The following is a 20098-nucleotide window of genomic DNA, read 5'->3' as shown; positions in this document are numbered from 1 at the left end:
TCCCACTGCCTTTCCAGTTCAGGAATGGACAGAAACTTCCTAATGACTGGGAGGTTTTTACTTCTTAAGACGATGCATTCTCTTTTGTAAACAACAGCTTTATTGAGATGTAATTCAGATACCATAAAATTCATTACTTTAAGGTATACAGTTAAGGGTTTTTTTTAGTGTATTCGCAGAGCTGTGCAATCATTACCACCATTCAGTTTTAGTCCAATCTCTTTAACCAACTTTAATTCTTAGACACCTCTCCTACTGAGGCAAAATAAGGACCAGTCCCTGGATGAGGAGGAGAAGGAGGAGGGCATTCAAGTCCATTTCACCAACTTCACATGTTAGCCTACTTGACCCAATACTCTGTGGCTGACCACATGTGGATATGCGCCATTGTTTGCTTTCCTTCCCCAAAAATATGTTGACTGAGTGATTTGTTTCCACACTTAATCAGTGAGAAAGAAACCACAACATCTGGGATTCACACAATCTTGATTTTCAAAGGTTTCCCAGTGCACCTGGTTGAGCCCTCCCTGGCCCGCTGCCCCTACAACCTGAGGGTGCCCCATAGCCCCAGGGCGTGAAGGGAGTGGGGAGAGGCAGAGGACATAATTGGGATTAGAATATCATTTGGTAAAGCAGGTGATTTCTCCATTTTCAGAAGGATTTTAAACTTGCCTGGACTTTAGCAAGTATGAAATAATATGATGACTGTTTCCTGAACACTCTGGACACCACTACAGAGTTCTGACATCTCACTGCTCTCCTCCCCCTCTTCTCCCCTCCTCAACTCCCCCATCTTTTCTCTCCTGGTTCCTGGCTGGGTTTTTTCCCCTCATATTTGCCCTTTTCCTTTCCTATTTATTCCCTCTACCCCTCCTTTTCTGTTCTTTGTCCAACCTTCTCTTCTTTTCTCCTCTCTGCATGATGCCCCCACCTTCTCCTTTATTCCTCAACCCCAGGCCTCCATCCTAGAAAGTACCATTTGGCCCCTGTTCTGTCCTTGTACCCCACTATACCAGTACTCAAAGGGACACATGTGCAGTATATGTCTTCAATGACCTGAGGACACATTAGTGAGCTGACCCCAAGTCAGTGCTCTTCTCCCATGTCAGCTTGGGTGCTATACAATATTACACTGCCTTCTAATGCAGACAGCCAGGGGGTTTTCCCCAGAAGGTCAAGGTGCCCCCTGCATGTGCACTTTGTACCTTAAATGTTAATGTTTCAGAACAAAGAAGAGAGGGGGCAGCATCTGAAGGCACATTTAGGCCAACTATAAGATGACCTATGAGGTTTTGTGAACTGAGAAACCACAGTGAGATTTGGGGCATTATAAAGCCTCCAGGGAAGGAAATTCAGGAGGTAAAAGTTCAAGAATTACAGTTCTTGGAGGTGTAAAAGACCAAGAGTTTTAAACAGAAAAACAAAAATCAACAACAAAAAAACTATAAGAAGGTCACCTTCCACATCAACTGCACTGGCCTTCTTCCATCAACCTTGGCTGGTCTCAGGACTCTCCACAGATCCAGGCCATAGGGAGCTGTAGGGAAACAAGAGTGAGGTGCTCAACATAAGACAGAAGGGAGCTGAAACAGAATACAGTGAAATTAGCTGGGCTGCCTATTAGTAATGCAGTTGGGAAGGGTTTGCTGGAGGGAGTCAGGAGGAGTAAAGTGGTTGGTGGAGGGATGGCAGCATTGCAACAACCCACAATGTCTTCATTTTGTAGCCAAAGATTGGCATCAACCAAAGTAAAAAATAAAACTGCTCTTGGATCTGATGACTTAATATAAGGTAAAAAAAAAAAAAAAGTACAATAAGTAGTACTGTAATATAATTTATCACTGAAATCTGGATTGAAAGGTAACATCTCATGTCCTGTAAGATATAACATCTATATACATTAAAGCTGGGGATGACACAGAAACTGATAAGGAGATAGATACATAAATAGAGATATATTATTATATTATATACACACTTTCAGGGTGCGAAAGAGAGAAAGAAAGAGGGAGGGAGAAAGAGAGACCAAGATCTACTCCCAAAAATGTTAAGATGTTATAAAATATAAGAAAGAATTAAAGAAGAAAGGAGCAGAGAAATAATCTTTACTAGGTCATTTCCTGAGCTTTAAATTCAGTGCTGATCTTTGTGGCAGAAAAAGCAAAAAAGGATCATATTGAATTGCACGTTTCTCATAGCCTGACAAAACACAACCATATGAAGGAGCAAGTATTCTCTGGCTAGGGGAATGAATTAATAAATGGAATTTATCATGGGGATCCTCTTAAAAAGACAATGGGAAACACAAAGTCCAGTGTCTGCAATCACAGTTGAGCAAAAGTACAGAAATATGACATATGTATGTTTTTCATATTTGTGTCCTACAAAATGCAAGGGCATAAGGTTATACCTGATTTACACATTTCTCCACTGAATAACATCAATCCAAGACAATACGGTTCAAGTGTGCTAGCTTCTGATGATCTAACCAGACAGGGATAATTTCAAAATTCTGAGTTTCTGATTTAAGAATGACCTATGCACGTTAGCCATGAGAAGAAAGCAGAGAATTCTAAAGAACTCTCCAGAAGGCTAGTGGCCTATAATTTGGAGAAGGAAGGAAATGTCTCTAACTGAAGATGCAGTTAATGAACTCTGAGTTTTTTCTTGAGGAAACCACATGGCTGAAGATAATGTAAGTAGATCTGCAGAGAATGGGGTCAACCACTCAGGCCAAGATCTAAACTATTTTAGTACTGACATAGACTGTTTTCAAGTATCTGAAATCACACTTGGGGTGACTGGGTGTCTTAGGGCAAAATGAACCAAAGGGCAATTAAGTCAGTAACCTGTTTTGTCATCAATGGAGAGTCACATTTCTACAACTACTCTTGCAGAAGCTGAAACGGGTAAAACAGTCTAACTGGTAGGTCCCGATCTTGGTGAGATCTACTGTAATTCTATATAAGTTGCATATCAGGAAATTGGAACTATTTAGATTTTAAACATGACTTCATTTGTACTCCAGTAAGATATTGTCTTACTGTCTTACAAGCTCTGTCAGAAGTTATCTGATTTCCCAAAGAAATCAATATTCTTCAATATCAATGTCTTCAAATCGATTCTTCAATAAAAAATCAGAAGACAGGCAGCCTGTACTCAACTTTCTCAGACAGGGAACAAGAGACTGGTTTCAACCTGTCTACAAGCCAATGAGATGTGAACACAGACAGAGTTCCTCCAGGCAGATAGCTTTAGCACAAGGCTCCAACGTCATGAGACCTTCAAAGGCGACCCACGGAATTGGAAGGACTCTCACTCCATCTCTCACTTGCAGAGTCTCTCCATTCCCATTATGTTCAGTCAGATTCAGAGATAATAGCACTGAGAGTAAGAAAGAAAAAATCTAAAGGCAAAGTGTGTTTATAATCCAGCCCCGAATATTCATCTGAAGGACAGAGGCAAAATAAACTGATTATTAGATAATCAGTCATTGCAGGGACTTGGTTAGAAATATGAGCGAAATTCTCCTTAGATTTTTCCCACAGGCAGGCATTTAGTTGTAGTAGATGGTGATGGTAAATGAATTTAATAAGGTATTTTCTCCTTTCACTGAGACCACTATTTCCTGCAGATAAAGGCCAAAAAGGAACCATCTTCCCCCTATCGAATTCCCACAGATGCAGCTTTTAGTAAAGCCATTACCTGAGTCACCTGTAAATCTACAATGAACAGCAATTGTCCATTAACCACGAGCTAGTAATGGCTTTGCCGTATAGTCAAAGTTAGAAAAGTACTAATTCTGTATTTGTAAAAGAGCAAAATTAAATTTTTCCAAATCCATCAAAACATCTACATATTCAAAGGCATCAATTCTTTGGACGCATTAGCAACAATCTCGTGCTATCTTGCTTCCGTTGCAATCTGGGAATGTCCACAAGTACCACCAGTCAGACATGTCAGACAACCTGGTGCCCTTGCTGACGGTCAATAATAAGAATAGTGAACTTATAGCCAAGGGTCACTATACTAAGCATTCTACCTGATGCACCTCATTGAATCTCCACACCCTTATAATTAGGTAGAGTAGTACTGTCATCACCATTTCTGAAACAGAGAAGCATGTTTGAGTGCTACAAGCTTTCAGGTGACAAAGCCAGGATCAGAATATAATTACATCTGCATCAGGTAGTAGCTACTTACATGTTTAAATGTGGGTAAATAGCCCCAATAGTCAATCTATCGAAATCCAAATAAAAGTAAGTAATGTTTCACATTTGACTTAGAAAATTTCAAACAATTAGAAATGGTTTGAGGCGGTGTGTATTAAACAACTGGCATTTCATTGTGAAATAGGGAAACAAATTATTTATGAATTGGAAAACGGGACATTAGGATTTGCTGGGAGCCAGGGGGTGCGTCTTCATCGATTTTCTGTGGGATCCTGATAAAATGAAGAGAAACAAAAGCAAAAGCTCTACAGTGGTGACTTTGATAAATAAGTGGTTTGATTTAACCAGCCACAGGCCCAGACAACACCAGCATTTAGGGCTCTGCTAACGAATCCCAGCCCAACTAGCCAAAATAACAAATTAGCCGAAACGGTAAATCTTGTTTCTGGCAGCAAAACAAGGGGATGAAACTGAAACTGAAACTGACATGAGAGAGCAGCTGGGCTGTCATGAGCTAACGGAAGACATAGAGCCACTGTGGCACCGGGAGGTCACTGGAGGGAAGACTGCCAGCTACAGGGCAGGGAAGGGCCATGCAAAACAGGGTTATACCTGAAGTAGAACTTGATCTCCCAGACCACCTGCTAAAAGGTATAGCAAAGACAGAGGACACTTCACCAAACAACACTGCATGCATTGCATTCTAATCTTTTCAAAGGGAGGGCTCAGTTAAGACAGACAACAACCAACTACTCCTACAGATTATAAACAATGGGCCATTTTTTTGCTGTGTAATTTATGTGCTGTTTAGTATTTGTAAACTATTATATTTGTATTCATTTGACACTTTGAGGTGATGTCTGTAGAATGTAAATGTGTTCCCAAATAGTGTATGTAATTTTAATCAAAAGTTACATGGGATCCACAAACTGACTAGTTTTGTTTTAATCATGTCTGTATTTCTTTCTTTTTTTTTTTTTTTAAGATTTTATTTATTTATTTGACAGAGAGAGACACAGCGAGAGAGGGAATACAAGCAGGTGGAATGGGAGAGGGAGAAGCAGGCTTCCCGTGGAGCAGGGAGCCCGATGCGGGGCTCGATCCCAGGACCCTCGGATCATGACCTGAGCTGAAGGCAGACGCTTAACGACTGAGCCACCCAGGTGCCCCTCATGTCTGTATTTCTATTGATGTAAAATTTATATAGCCCTTACCATTTGTAAGGTACTGTTGTTCTAAGTACTTAAAGACGTAAAGATTTGGGGTTTTCTATGACTTTTTCTTGGACTGCTAGAGCCTGACATAGAAAACTAGATGCCTGAATGGCATAGATGAATGGAATCTAAGGGTAAGAAGGGCCTTCAGAATCCAAATCAAAACCTCAATGAGATACCACCTCACACCAGTCAGAATGCTAAAATTAACAAGTCAGGAAACGACAGATGTTGGCAGGGATGCGGAGAAAGGGGAACCTTCCTACACCGCTGGTGGGAATGCAAGCTGGTGCAACCACTCCGGAAAACAGTATGGAGGTTCCTCAAAAAGTTGAAAATAGAGCTACCAAACGATCCAGCAATTGCACTACTGGGTATTTACCCCAAAGATACAAATGTAGGGATCTGAAAGGGTACGTGCACCCCAATGTTTATAGTAGCAATGTCCACAATAGCCAAACTGTGGAAAGAGCCAAGATGTCCAACGACAGATGAATGGATAAAGAAGATGTGGTATATATATACAATGGAATATTATGCAGCCATCAAAAGGAATGAGATCTTGCCATTTGCAACGATGTGGATGGAACTGGAGGGTATCATGCTGAGCGAAGTAAGTCAAACAGAGAAAGACATGTATCATATGACCTCACTGATATGAGGAATTCTTACTCTCAGGAAACAAACTGAGGGTTGCTGGAGTGGGGGGTGGGGTGGGAGGGATGGGGTGGCTGGGTGATAGACACTGGGGAGGGTATGTGCTATGGTGAGTGCTGTGAATTGTGCAAGACTGTTGAATCACAGATCTGTACCTCTGAAACAAATAATGCAATATATGTTAAGAAAAAAAAAGAAGAAGGTAGCAGGAGGGAAAGAATGAAGCAGGGGAAATCGGAGGGGGAGACAAACCATGAGAGATGATGGACTCTGAAAAACAAACTGAGGGTTCTAGAGGGGAGCGGGGTGGGGGGATGGGTTAGCCTGGTGATGTGTATTTAGGAGGGCACGTTCTGCATGGAGCACTGGGTGTTATGCACAAACAATGAATCATGGAACACTACATCAAAAACTAATGATGTAATGTATGGTGATTAACATAACAATAAAAAAATTTTTAAAAATTTAAAAAAGAAGGGCCTTCAGAAATTATCTAGCCTGTTGTGCCTGGGTGGCTCAGTCAGTTAATCTTCTGCCTTCGGCTCAGGTCATGATCTCATGATCCTGGGATTGAGCCCCATGTCAGGCTCTCTGCTCAGCGGGGAGTCTGCTCCTCCTTTCACTCTCCCTTTGTGTTCGTTCTATCTCTACATCTCTTTCAAATAAATAAAATTTTAAAAAAAGGAAGTCATCTAGCCCAATTTCCCAAGTGCTGCATGAACCCCTGTTGTGTAACCACATCCACCAATGGGTAGTTTAGACTGAACTAACACGAACATCTCCAGTGGGGGCTACAAAATTCAGAAGACACTGGATTATTTCCAGACATCTGTCCATATGGGCAAATGTGCTGAACACCTGTTAGTACCAACTTGGTCTCATAGGAAACTCAAGCAAGATCCAGAGGAATAAATTATTGTCATATGGACTAGGGAGCACAGAAATTGACTGCAAATGTTACCTGAGACCTGTGTGGTACTTGGCTATAAGACTGAATAAGACTTACAAGAATATGACTGAAATTATGGCTGGGTGTGCGGCTGGGGAAAATTCAGTGTCTAGAACCCACATGTCTTACAAACAAATGAGAGTAAAGCCTCAGAAGGTTAGTAGGATCAGCATTTTGCATTTCTTCTCCTTATTTCAGAAGATGTGTGGACATACCAAGTATTCAACTACTCATTCATTCATTCATTCATTCATGGTGTTAGGCTGAAAAATGTACCCCAAAGATCTAAGTCCTAATCCCTGCCATTTGCAAGGTTACCTTATATGGCCAAAGGGATTTTGCAGATGTGATTAAGTTAGGATCTTGAGTTGGGGAGATTATCCTGGATTGTCTGCGTGGGCCCTAAATGTTTTCACAAGGTCATTGTAAGAGTGAGGCAAAGAGATTTGACACAGAAGAAAAGAAAAAGGTAATGTGATGATGGAAGCAGAGATCAGAGTAATATGTTTAGTTGATGAGGGAAGGGGCCACAACCCAAGGAATACAGGCAACCACTAGAAGCTGGAAACAGCAAGAAAACATATTCTACCCTCAGAGTCTCCAAAAGGTAAACAACCCTGCTAACACCTTGACTTTAGTCCAGTGAACCTGATTTTGGACTTCTGACTTCCAGAACTGTTAGAGAAAAAAAATGTGTTGTTTTAAGTCATTAAATTTGTGATAACTTATTACAGTGGCCATAGGAAACTGATACATTCATCAAACATTTATTACTACTGAGGGACAGGCACTGGGCAAGACTCTTGATTTACAAAGAACGGTAACACATGCTGAGTGACCCTGAGCAATTGGCTAATACGTCTGAAACTCAGGTCCTTCACCTCCAAGTGGGGGTGATTCCAGATACTTTATAGGGCTCCTAGAAGGTTTAATAAAAATAATAGAAAGCCTGGCATTTATTGAATGTTTATTGTGAGCTAAATACATTATGTCATTGAATTTTTAAAATAACACTAAGAAGTAGGTACTACTTTTAACTCAGTTTTATAAATTATATTCCATTATGGAAAAGGGGAGTAAATAGTGAGAAAACTAAGGCTTAGAGATTAGGTGTCTAGCCCAAAGTCACTCCACAGCCAGGCTGGGATTTCAGCCAAGCCCACGGAGTTAAAGTACTGCTCTGAATGACCATACCTGACTCACAACAAGCATTCACTCATCGTACAATCCCTTTCTCTTTCTTTCCCTCACTGTCATTAAGAATCTGACTTTTTTTTCCTCATTAATTATACCTTTATTTACCTTTTAGTGGTAGCTCCAGGTTTTACAATATATAGCTTTATCATAGGATACTTTTAAATAATATTACACTGCTCATGTATGTATAAGAAGTTTCTAAGAGTATTAAAGATGTGATCATTTGCCTTTGGGGCAAAAAGATGCTAACTAAGGCCATCTGAGGAGGGCTGGCTTACCATGTGGGCTCAGGTGGGCACAGTGAGTGCCCTGTGGAGAGGGAACATACAGACTGCGAGAGTCGATGATTCCCAAGTACAGAACTTGACAAAACCCAAAAAGGCCAGGCCCAGGCCACCCGAAACCAGACCAGGCAGAAAAGGATTTGCAAGGGACCAGCTTGCCTTCTTCCTCAGTTGTTCCCACTTTCTCTTGGCTCCAACCACTCCAGAATATGGACTCCGCAGGGGCACATCGCAGAGCTACAACATACTCTGTAAAAGCCTGCAGCCCTGTGAGATTGTAGGTCTCATCTCTATCGATATCTTCTTTGGTGAAGTTGACTTCCATCTAAAAGACAGAGAGGACCCTGAGCTGGATAGGAGAACTCCTGTTATCTTTCCATTTTTCTTCTCCACTACCCAACCATTTCAGAACTAGAAGCACTGTACCTAAAGTTTTAAAAAATATAATTTTCATAAATAAACATCTATGCATGCCTGGGGATCATTTGTGCCTAAGCAGATGTGAGTCACCCCATGAACCACCACCCTCCCCATTTCCTGTCTCTAAGCTTGGAAGGCAGAGATTCCTGCCTCTGGGCTGGACATGAGTGAGTAGTCTTGTTGTTCTGGAAAATACAAGGTGGAGTCCCGGGACCCAGGCAACCCAGGCCTCAGTTCAAACACAGCAGGTGACTCCAACACCTAGGTATAAGGCCTCACAGAACAATAGGCAACAGAAACTTTAGTGGCATCATGTTCAACCTCAGGTCATGGACAAGACCTCAAAATTTAAGTGACCATGAACTACCTTAGTAGTTCCTTGTTATGAGCAGAACTGGGATCAGAACACAGATTTCCTCCCTCCTAGACACTTTCCCTTTACCCAAACTTCCACTGCAAATTATTGGTCTTTGGGTGACCAGTAGGGCTGCTAAGGATCTCAGCAGCCTGGATGCATGAATTCATTTTGACATTCTCTTGGGGCATGGAGGGGGAGAGGTAAATAAATCACTTCTCCTTTCTAGACCTCAGTATCCTCACTAATAAAATGAGCACATTGCTTTATATAATCCCTAAAGTCCCTTCTGGATCCAACTTTCCAAGAGAAACTAAAAATTCAGATACTTGTTTTTGAGCATGATCACGGTTGCTGCAATAAGAACTTTTAGCTGTTGGTTTATATAAACTCATATCGAGTTGATTAATAAACTGCGCTAATGGGCATATCTATTTTGTGAGTATGCCCACTAGTCCCATAAAACCTTGTGAGAGAAGGAAGTCCTGACATTTCCCATATGTATATAACAGCTATGAAAATAAGTACATAATTATAGGTATTGGGCCTAAAGGAAATTGGGCAAAATGACAATGTTTATGTGTGGCAAAAAGCTGAACATTCCAGCTGCAGATGGACACTGCTGAACTCCCAGCCTAGTAACATGGTGCTGGGAAAAAAGATATAGGAGCCAGAGGTGAGGAGAGTTCCACTGTTGAATCCAAAGTTCCCTGAGCTCCCTCCTCCAATCACCCGTGGAAATGTTGCAACGGCAGACCACGGTCACTGGGACAATCCATCATCTCTGGGAGAGTAGCCTCCCCAACTTAAGCCTAGTTATGGGGCCCAGGTGAAACCAGATTAAGACCTTTAGAAGAAAGCCAACCCACATGGTGATTTCCATACATGAATCAAAATGAAAACTATATTAATCTACAAAATAAATGCAAAGAAGTCTAATAAAGTTCTATTTTCCTTTTATGCTCTTTTAAATATACAATATTCTTTTAAAACAATCTTTCAAAGTTCTCTTCCTGCATTACTAGTATCCTCAAGCGTATGCTTGGCCTGTGTGTTGGGGCTCCTCGCATTCATGCTCATAAAGCTCTGTCTAATGTAACTATGCTAGCATGTTCTGTTCAGCCCTACCCCCAAAGCAAAAAAAAAAAAAAAAAAAAATCTGCTCAGTCTTTCAAACAGTGTGCCTGTCTGAAAGGCTTCTTTTAGTTTGGCTTTTTTTCCGGGCATGTGCCTTTGGCCCTCACAAGGTCCAGGACAAACTGATCCTCCCTATACAGGCTTAACTAAAACTTCCCCAGCTCAACACAGACAAAGGACTCCTAACAAAACACTAATTAACTTCATCAGGTTTGTTTCTAACAATCTATACTTTGTGCCAAATCCTAGTTCGCCCAAAGTGTTTATGTTCTAAGAGATGAGTCAAAAGTGTTGGTACAAAGCCTAAGCCTAAATCAAACTCTTTTTTTTTAAATATTCTATTTATTTATTCAACAGAGAGAGATGGAAAGAGAGGGAACAAAGGGGGGAGTGGGAGAGGGAGAAGCACGCTTCCCGATGAGCAAGGAGCCCCGACGCAGGGCTTGACCCTGGCATCATGACCTGAGCCGAAGGCAGACACTTAACGAAGGAGCCACCCAGGCGCCCCTGAATCAAATTCTTAAAACAGTCTTGAGATCCTTTGGCAGAGTGCTCATATGGTTCCATTTTATAAAGGTGGAAACTCCTTAGAATAGGCAACAGGAAGATGGTCTGGAGACTGCTAAAATATGGTCAAATGAATGACAGCTTGGAGTTAGAAAACCTGGGCTCAGGTTTGCAACTTACAAACCTTGCAATCTTGGACAGGTGATTTAAGCTGTCTACATCACAGTTTCCTAATGTGTAAAAATAAGAATAGTGATGCCTCATTGACAAGATATATGCAAGAATTAAATAGTCTGGAGTATAAGAAGGCACTTTGCAACCCACACAGCATCAAACAAACCTAAGTCTTGCTATATGGCCATAGTGGGTATTTTTTTACAGTTTAATGCAGGGAGAGATGAATTTAAATGACCGTGCTGAGTGTTAAGTGCAGTGACAGAGGAGGAGCACCTAGCTCAGGTTCTCAGAAGGAAATATGTCAGAACTGAGTTCTGAGACATGAACAGATTCAACAAGGTTTGAGGAAGGAGGAGAAGGGCAAAAGCAGAGACACAGAATAGTGAAACGACATAACATAAGGGAAACCAGCAATTTAGAAACACTAGAGAAGCAAGGGCAGGATGAAAGATGAGGTCAGAGGGATTGATAGGGGCCCGGTCTTGGAGGGTTAAGGATTTGGACCTTTCTCCATGGAAACGTTGGGTTGGTATATTTGGGTTTATAACTGATTGTGTTTGAAAGCTGAAAGGAGAAAGATACTATACAATGGAATACAACAATGAAAATGTATAAACTCCAGCATTATACAACATGGATGAACCTTAAAAGTACAATATTGAAAGAAGCCAAATATTTACAAAATACAAAATGTATGGATTCCTATCATATCATGTCTCAAACTATGTTGTTCAGGGATGCAGCTTTAAATGGCAAACCCATAATAAAAAGTGAAGAAGTATTTACCATGAAAAATCAAGATAAAAGCTCTAAGGAGGTATGGGGATTGTCTTCAGGAAAGGACAGGCAGGGGACCTCGGCATGCTATTTTGGACCTCCCTGGTTTTAACATAAGTGCTGACTTAATAATAATTCATTAAATGTAATATTTATGTTTTGTTCACTTTTCTAAATATAAGTCATATATCACAATTTCATAAAAGGTTGGAAAAGTAAAAAAGGAAATGGCCAAGCCATAGAATCTCTGGCCACCAACACATCTAGATACAAACCAGAGTGGAATGCAAAAGTAAATTTCTCACTTTTTAATATGTCCCTGTGTTCAGAATGCAATACGCCTAGAGTGAAACACTTATCCATTCTAAAAGGCCCAAGTGGGAAACTGGGAAGAAAAGTACTCACTGTTATTTTTTATTTTTTAAGGTAGAAAATGGGGGAAAAAAGATTCCAGGTCAAAAAAAAGGTTATCAATAATTCTCTTCTTTGGGCCCGGTAATAGAAATATTGTAATGGCATAACTTACCCAGTGGGCACTATTTACTGTTCTGAATCGAAGAGTGTATTTTAAAGTAGATGAAAAAGGAGCCAACACAGGCCTTATCCATGTTATTTGAAGCATTCGTTTGATGCCCAAAACTGATTTCACACTGAAAATCTCAGGTGGTTCAATTTTCACTGAAAATAAAAATCATAAATTTCTCACATTTGCAAAAAGATCAGAAGGTGCTAATAACATCCATAAGAAACTGGAAAAAAAAAGAAAATTAGAAAGGAAATGATAATGCATATTTTGTAACTCGCCATATGCAGATGGCATTAAGAAGGCAGGGCAAAAGGAATGGTGCCACCCCCACTTCTCCCACCCACCCCCAACCAGAAAAAGGAATGGCCAGTGAGGAGAAGATACATTTCTATGATTTTTCTGCAAATACACCTTTTACTGATTGGTTCAGATCTTATGCCAAGAAGAAAGGAGGTCAAAAGAAAAGACTACACAGCTAGAAAATGGGCTGTTTCTCTTATCTCCACTCCCCTCAACCTCTCTTTCCTCGACCCCCAAAAGTGTCCAGTAGAAAGCACCTCTCATTTCCCTTGAACACTACAAACATTATCACTCAAAATCTCTCTCTTTCAAAAACGTAATATTTTTCTGGTTTTAAAAGTAGCATATGGTCATTCCAAAAAAATTTTTAAATATAGAAAAACACAAAGAAAAGTTTAAATCATCCATAATGCCATTAACCAGAGCCATTATAACATTCTGGTGTATTTCCAGGCTTTTATCCTATGTAAGTATTTGTATATTTTTTAAACAAAATTGATATTATGCCAAATAAAACCTTTGTCTTCTTAAATAACACTGTTCATTCAACATATACCCTCTTGCATTAGAAATTCTAGAAACAATGAATTTAATAAGGTTGCAGGATATAAAATTAATATACAGAAATCTGTTGCACTTCTATACACTAGTAACGAAGTAGGAGAAAGAGAAATTAAGAAAACAATCCCACTTACAATTGCATCAAAAAGAATAAAATGCCTAGGAATAAATTTAAACAAAGAAGTGAAAGACCTGTACTCTGAAAACTATAAGACACAGATGAAAGAAATTGACGATAACGCTAACAACTGAAAAGACATACCATGCTAATGGATTGAAAGAACTAAAATTTTTTAAATGCCCATACTACCCAAAGCAATATACAGATTCAATGCAATCCCTATCAAAATAACAGCAACATTTTTCACAGAACTGGAAAAAAAATACTAAAATATGTATGGAACCACAAAAAACCCCAAGTAACCAAAGCAATCTTGAAAAACAAGAATAAAACTGAAAGTATCACAATCCAAGGTTTCAAGCTATACTACAAAGCTATAGTAATCAAAACAGTATGGCATGGGCATAAAAACAGACACATACATCAGTGAAACAGGATCGAGAGTCCAGAAAGAAACATAAACTTATATCATCAATTAGTATACAACAAAGGAGGCAAGAATATACAATGGGGAAAAGACAATCTCTTCGATAAATGGTTGGGAAAACTGGACAGCTACATGCAAAAGAATGAAACTGGACCACTGTCTCACAGCATGTACAAAAATAAACTCAAAATGGATTAAAGACTTAAACGTGAGACCTGAGACCATAAAACTCCTAAAGAAAACACAGGCAGCAATCTCCTGGACATCAGCCTCAGCAACATTTTTTTAGATATGTCTCCTCAGGCAAGGGAAATAAAAGCAAAAATAAACTATTGGGACTTCATCAAAATAAAAAGCTTTTGCGGAGTGAGGAAAATCATCAACCAAATGAAAAAGGCAATTTACTGGATGGGAAAAGACATTTGCAAATGATACATCTAATTAGGGGCTAATATCCAAAATATATAAAGAACTCATACAACTCAACACCAAAAAAACCCCACAATTTGAATTAAAAAATGGGCAGAAGGCCTGAATAGACATTTTCCAAAGACAGAGGGCCAAGAGATACATGTAAAGATGCTCAACATCACTACTAATCAGAGAAATGCAAATTAAAACCACAAAGAGATATCACCTCATAGCAGTGAGAATGGCTAGTATCAAAAAAACAAGAAATAACAAGTATTGGTGAAGATGTGGAGAAAACAGAGCCTCATACATATCCACAGCCCTTGGTGTACCTACTATATCCTTGAGCCTTGAGTTTACTTTTGTGTTTGAATCTCTTCTGAGAAAAAGAGGGGAGGGGCTTATCTTTTAATAATAGAGTATATAAGAATAAAAAATGATACTTACTTATGGCATCTAAGTTCCAATGTGTTATATCAGATTTAATTATACCATCTGGATTTTGAGCTTCCACTTGAATGGTGTAATTATCTGGGTTTGTTATTGTTGGAGGAAGAAAGGAGCAAGAAGCATGATTTCCCCTTGTAGAATTATCAGTTGGGCAAATATCACTTTTATGTCCATAAGAGCTTTGAAGGAAAAAGCAATTCAACATGAGTTTAATACAGCAGTTTTGAAATAAAGCCATACTTAATATATTAAGCATGTATTTATTAGTTTCACTCTGGGTTTCTCTTGAGGTATATATCATCCCGAAGATGATGCCCGTCTCCAAATTCCCTCCTCATCTCTTCCAAGGAGAGATCAAAGTTACCCGCGTCTTGCCTGAGATGCTATGAGCCATGAAGACTTCCTTGGAACTCTGTAAGTCCATCAAAATCTATGCTTGTAACACATTTCCACTTGGTAAGAAATACTGACTAGGATCCTGAAAACCCCAGATTCTAGCCTTGAGAAGTTATTCTTAAAAGAAAAATAAAATCAGTGAGGACTTGTTATATAAAGTATGGTAGATACATAAATAGAATTAAAAATATAGTTTTTAATACATCTAGAGTTATTGATATGGAAAGATGCCCATACTCTTATTGATGGTAAAAGAAAAAAAAGGATGTGTATTTTGTACAGACTAATCACATTTATATAAACATATATTTATATAACTATTCTTAGAGATGTCTGGAAAAGTATTCATCAAAATGTTAAAGTTGTTACCTTTGGTGGTGGAATTGCGAATGATTTTTTTACATTCTTTATATTTTTCAGATTGAATTTTTTACTACTGCCATATATTGTTTTCAGAAAGCTCATTAAATTTTTTTCCTAGACATATAGATAACTTAAATCCTATCAAGTTATAACTTAATGAAGACAAGTACAAAGATTGGTAGGAATCAGATGTGTGGTTATAGCCATAGTTCCCATGGCTGTGGGGATGAGGTAGGAGATGAAATAGGCAGAGAACACAAAAGGCCCCACTTTGCAAGATGCCAATGTTGGCTGGGGCTGGGGGCAAAGGAGCAGAACTTAAATGTATAGAATCATAGAATTTTGAAAGTAGAAAATTTATAGGCTTTCTATGGTTGTTGTACAATATAAAAACGGCCTCCAGAGCAATGTTGGGTCGTGGTTACAAGCATGAGCTCTGGAAGCTGACCAGGTTTGAATCCTGTGCCTTGGGCAAGTTTCCTAACCTCTCCATGCCTGAGTTTTCTCATCTCTAAAATGAGAATGGTAATGTACCTATAACGTAGCACTGTTATGAGGATGAAATGAACTAATATACATAATATCAGCCACTTAGAAATGTTACTATCATTGTTATTAGTACTATTACGATAGCTGAATATTTTTGCCTTTATTCATGGTGTAACCTTTAAGAAATAAACTTTCTTCCCTTTTCTGCACCTCTAGGGCTCCTTCACATTTCAGTTCAAAAGTCACTACTTCCTTAAAGGGATCCCAACTCCTCTTATTGTTCCCCAAGGAAAAATCCCTTCTTATCATTTCTGAGCATCAGTAGGTTTTTTTGTTCATACCACTGACCCACCATCATCTGTCCTCAGGGTTGACCATCCACAAGAAATTCTCCCATTCTACCTGGAAGAGATATTCTCAGTGATAAACTGACAAAAGTACAAACCAGCCTGGGAGTCCTGGAGAGCCCAGCAAGCCTGAGGCCATCAACATGGATTGTATACAGGCCTAAGAACAGCTAGGCGTGGGGCACTAGTCAGTTAAGCATCTGACTTTGGCTCAGGTCATGATCTCAGGATCCTGGGATAGAGCCCCACGTTGGGCTCCCCGCTGAGCAGGGAGTCTGCTTGGCCCTTCTCCCCACCACAGCCTCTCCCCTCTCCTCCTCTCCCAGTCCCCCTCCCCACACTTGTGCTCTGTCTCTCTTTCAAATAAATAAATAAATAAAATCTTTAAAAAAAAAAAAAAAAGAACACCCAGGCGTTTCCTACTTCTACATGACCAGTGGGTGAGAATAATGATAATACACGGGGAGTGATGCAAGGGGGAAATGACTCCTTAAAAGAGAAAAATAGGAGTACACTTACTGGTTTCCAGATTTTCGTTCTACTCGTACTTTCTATTAAACATTGGGCCTTGAACTGATGAGTCTGGGAGAAGAGAAGACACTTGGACCATGGGTTATTGGGCCTTTATCACTCTGATTTTCAGAAGCAGGGCTCAGCAAACTAGGCCTGCAGACCAAATACAGCCCATCTCCTCATATGGTGCATAACAACCATGGTTAAATGGTTGGGGAAAATACATAAAAAGAAAAATACTTTGTGGCATATGAAAATTATATGAAATTCAAATTTCAGTGTTCACAGATAGTTTTATTGGACAATAGTCCAGTCCATTGGTTTACATATTGTTTCGGCAGCTTTCCTGGTACAGCAGCAGTGGTGTTAAATAGTCTCACAGAGACCCAATCTCCTCTAGGCCTAAAATATTTACTATCTGTCCCTTTATAGAAAAAGTTTCCTGGGATGCCTGGGTGGCTCAATCGTTAAGCGTCTGCCTTCGGCTCAGGTCATGATCCCAGGGTCCTGGGCTCGAGCCCCGCATCCGAGCCCCGCATCCGAGGCCCGCATCGAGGCCCGCATCGGGCTCCCTGCTCTGCGGGAAGTCTGCTGCTCCCTCTCCCTCTGCTGCTCCCCCTGCTTGTGCTCGCTCTCTCTCTCTTTAATAAATAAATAAAAATCTTTAAAATAAAAAAAAAAGTTTCCTGACCTCTGTTTTAAATCATCTCTCTGATGTATCACTGATACATGAGTAATGCAAGGAATAGTGTTCGCTTTTATCTTTTTCTTCTACTGTAAAACATGAAGTAGACTTCCCTGATAACACTAGTTACCAATTTTCTAAGGAGTGGGGAAAAAAAGAATATGTATGAGATCTTGTATTTAAAAACAAAACAAAAACTTGGAATTACAGACTCTCTTTCTGAAATGGAAAAGATTTAAAGATCATCTTTCAATATTTCCTAATGTGGACTTCCTTATTCTTAGGGGAACATGAAGGACATAAAGGGTTTCATGAGCTATTTTCAAAATTTCAAAAAATTCCCTGCACAAACTCACTAAAACATCTAGCTTTTGGCTAGAATTATAATAAAAACTTTTAAATTTTTATTCTTATTAGAATAAAAAGGGATGCTTGAGGTAGTGAAAAATTTGGGAATCACTGTCCCAGTGGAATACTGTTTGACAGAGGTCACACAGCAAATTAGTGGCAGACTGAGAAAAATTTGCTCCTTAGTTCTGGGTTTATAACCCCACTTACTATAATTGGGTCCATGAAGAAGGAACAGTTTTATGACACATTCTGGTTTTTTTTTTTTTAAAGATTTATTTATTTATTTGAGAGAGCGAGAATGAGAGAGAGTACACGAGAGGGGGGAGGGTCAGAGGGAGAAGCAGGCTCCCCGCTGAGCAGGGAGCCCGATGCGGGACTCGATCCCGGGACTCCAGGATCATGACCTGAGCCGAAGGCAGTTGCTTTAACCAACTGAGCCACCCAGGCGCCCCTTTATGACACATTCTGGAAAGAGGGCGAATATAGCTGAATATAGTAAATAAACAGATTTTTCCACTGTGCTTATAACTGGTGACTATTCTCAGCCAATTCAGTGCCTCTCAGAGAAGGTCATCATGAATCTACACCCCACCCCACCCCCCGTAGCTGCAGATCCTGTCACACACTTACAGCAGCCAAGGTGTCACCCCAGACACTGGGCGCAAATAGGGGTCACCCAGAAGCTGTAATGAAGAAAACGTTTCACTTCATAAGTGATTTGAATCCTGAATGAACCAGGAGCCTCTGCCTCCTTCCCTTACTCCCACTGATAGCACACAAACTCCCATACTTACTACGTTCTCTTCACTCTGTACCATGTATAACTGGCTTCTTTCTCTGGACTCCAGGTGCAGGTAAAATTTTCCTCATAGTAAAAGACACAGGAAATGTTCTCAGGCTTAGCTGGGAGAACTATATAAATAAATAAATACATACATACATACATACACAAATAAATATATAAATAAATGCATACGTACGTACACACACACACACAGCGAGAGACACAATCATTTCATGAAAATAAGCAGATCAAAAGCTGGTCTTTCTTGGTTAGTTTATACATATTATAAATTCTCCCATTCAGGACCAAGGAAAGAATCTAACTCCCGCTCTTCAATTATTCCCCTTGAAGAACTAGATTTTTGCCTTTCAAAAAAATTATATTCTCACTCAAAAGCAACATTTGAGAAGCAAAAATCATTAAAATACCAGGCAAATATGAAGTGTTAGTGAAATACCAAGCAAAGCATCAAATGATGGAACCGGTCTGGGTAACTGGGCAATGGATGATATGTGGAAAAGGGAAAAACACAAAATGTTCAACTATGCCACACTTCAACCTTATGTATCAATAATTTTTCCCCAGAAGATTACAATAGGGAAAATTTCTGAAATATATTCATCTGTATTTCATAGCTTATAAATCTTGCTCTTTGCAGTTTCTCACCCAGTAACACCTATCCCTTCATAGGGAAAATAGATACAATCTAGAATATGGATCTAGACCCTGCAAGGGTCCAGAGATACAATCTATTGGTACATGAACTTAAAAAGGAAAAATTTTTCACATACCTATTGTTAAAATGTACAGTTTCCTTCCATCATAAACGTGGTCAACAACCTACAGTTGTATCATTACTTGTTACTTTGTCACAATTAAATGTCAGAGTATTTTCATATTTCAGTTGTTGCAGGTACCTTGATGTATCGATTAAGAAGCACATATAGTACTGTCACAAATTTGTTTCCTTAATACTTTCTTTTTCTCTTCTTATTTTTATTTGCATTTATTCTGTGCAGAATTTACTCCCAGGCCATAAGTTTTTGTTTCTTCAGTTTCTTCTGGGATATCTTTCTTCTGTGCAACCTCTTCTCCTGGTTTAGGAACAATCTGCTCTTGTTAAGTAAGGATCATCTCTATGTGGCAGGGAGAGCTCATGTATGGGTTCGTCCAACCATGAGCCCTGTACGTTCTGGTGACTTGGGAGCTTTGTTCACCTGGATGTGCTCAGTGACCAGAGAACCGACATCTAAACCCTTAAGTTCAGCCTTACTCTCTGCATTTTTAAGCATGTGCAGTAACAATTCAGCACTCTTCTTGGGCCACCGACCCTGTGTCCAGCCCCACTGTTTGGCCTGGGCACACCTACCAACTCCACTATTGTAGCGACGGAATGGCACAAACTGCTTCTGCAAAGTGACGTCTTTCAGATACTTGGGGGCTTTTCGGATCTGCAGACCCTTGATGGCCTGGGTAGTTTCACATATGTTCTTAAAGTGAACACGAAGATTTGAACCTCTTGATTTGC

The 20098-nt window shown here is 39.7% G+C and overlaps 1 protein-coding gene across 1 annotated transcript in view; it reads right to left on the bottom strand.

Moving 5' to 3' along the window:
- The window catches only part of IL31RA (interleukin 31 receptor A), a 54655-nt gene that overhangs the window by 18184 nt on the left and 16373 nt on the right, over window positions 1–20098 (bottom strand). Inside the window, exons 3-7 of the mRNA XM_035015058.1 lie at window positions 18581–18698; window positions 14640–14821; window positions 12373–12524; window positions 8633–8798; window positions 1458–1537 (exon numbers count right to left, since the gene is read on the bottom strand). Of these exons, the coding sequence (XP_034870949.1) occupies window positions 1458–1537; window positions 8633–8798; window positions 12373–12524; window positions 14640–14821; window positions 18581–18698 (698 nt within the window). The remainder of the gene's footprint in view (window positions 1–1457; window positions 1538–8632; window positions 8799–12372; window positions 12525–14639; window positions 14822–18580; window positions 18699–20098) is intronic.

The sequence above is a fragment of the Mirounga leonina genome, unplaced genomic scaffold, assembly GCF_011800145.1.
Source record: "Mirounga leonina isolate KUSES-001 unplaced genomic scaffold, KU_Mleo_1.0 Mir_168, whole genome shotgun sequence".
Lineage (NCBI taxonomy): Eukaryota > Metazoa > Chordata > Mammalia > Carnivora > Phocidae > Mirounga > Mirounga leonina.
Note: the sequence above shows the minus strand (reverse complement) of the source record. Positions and strands in the feature narration are given on the sequence as shown.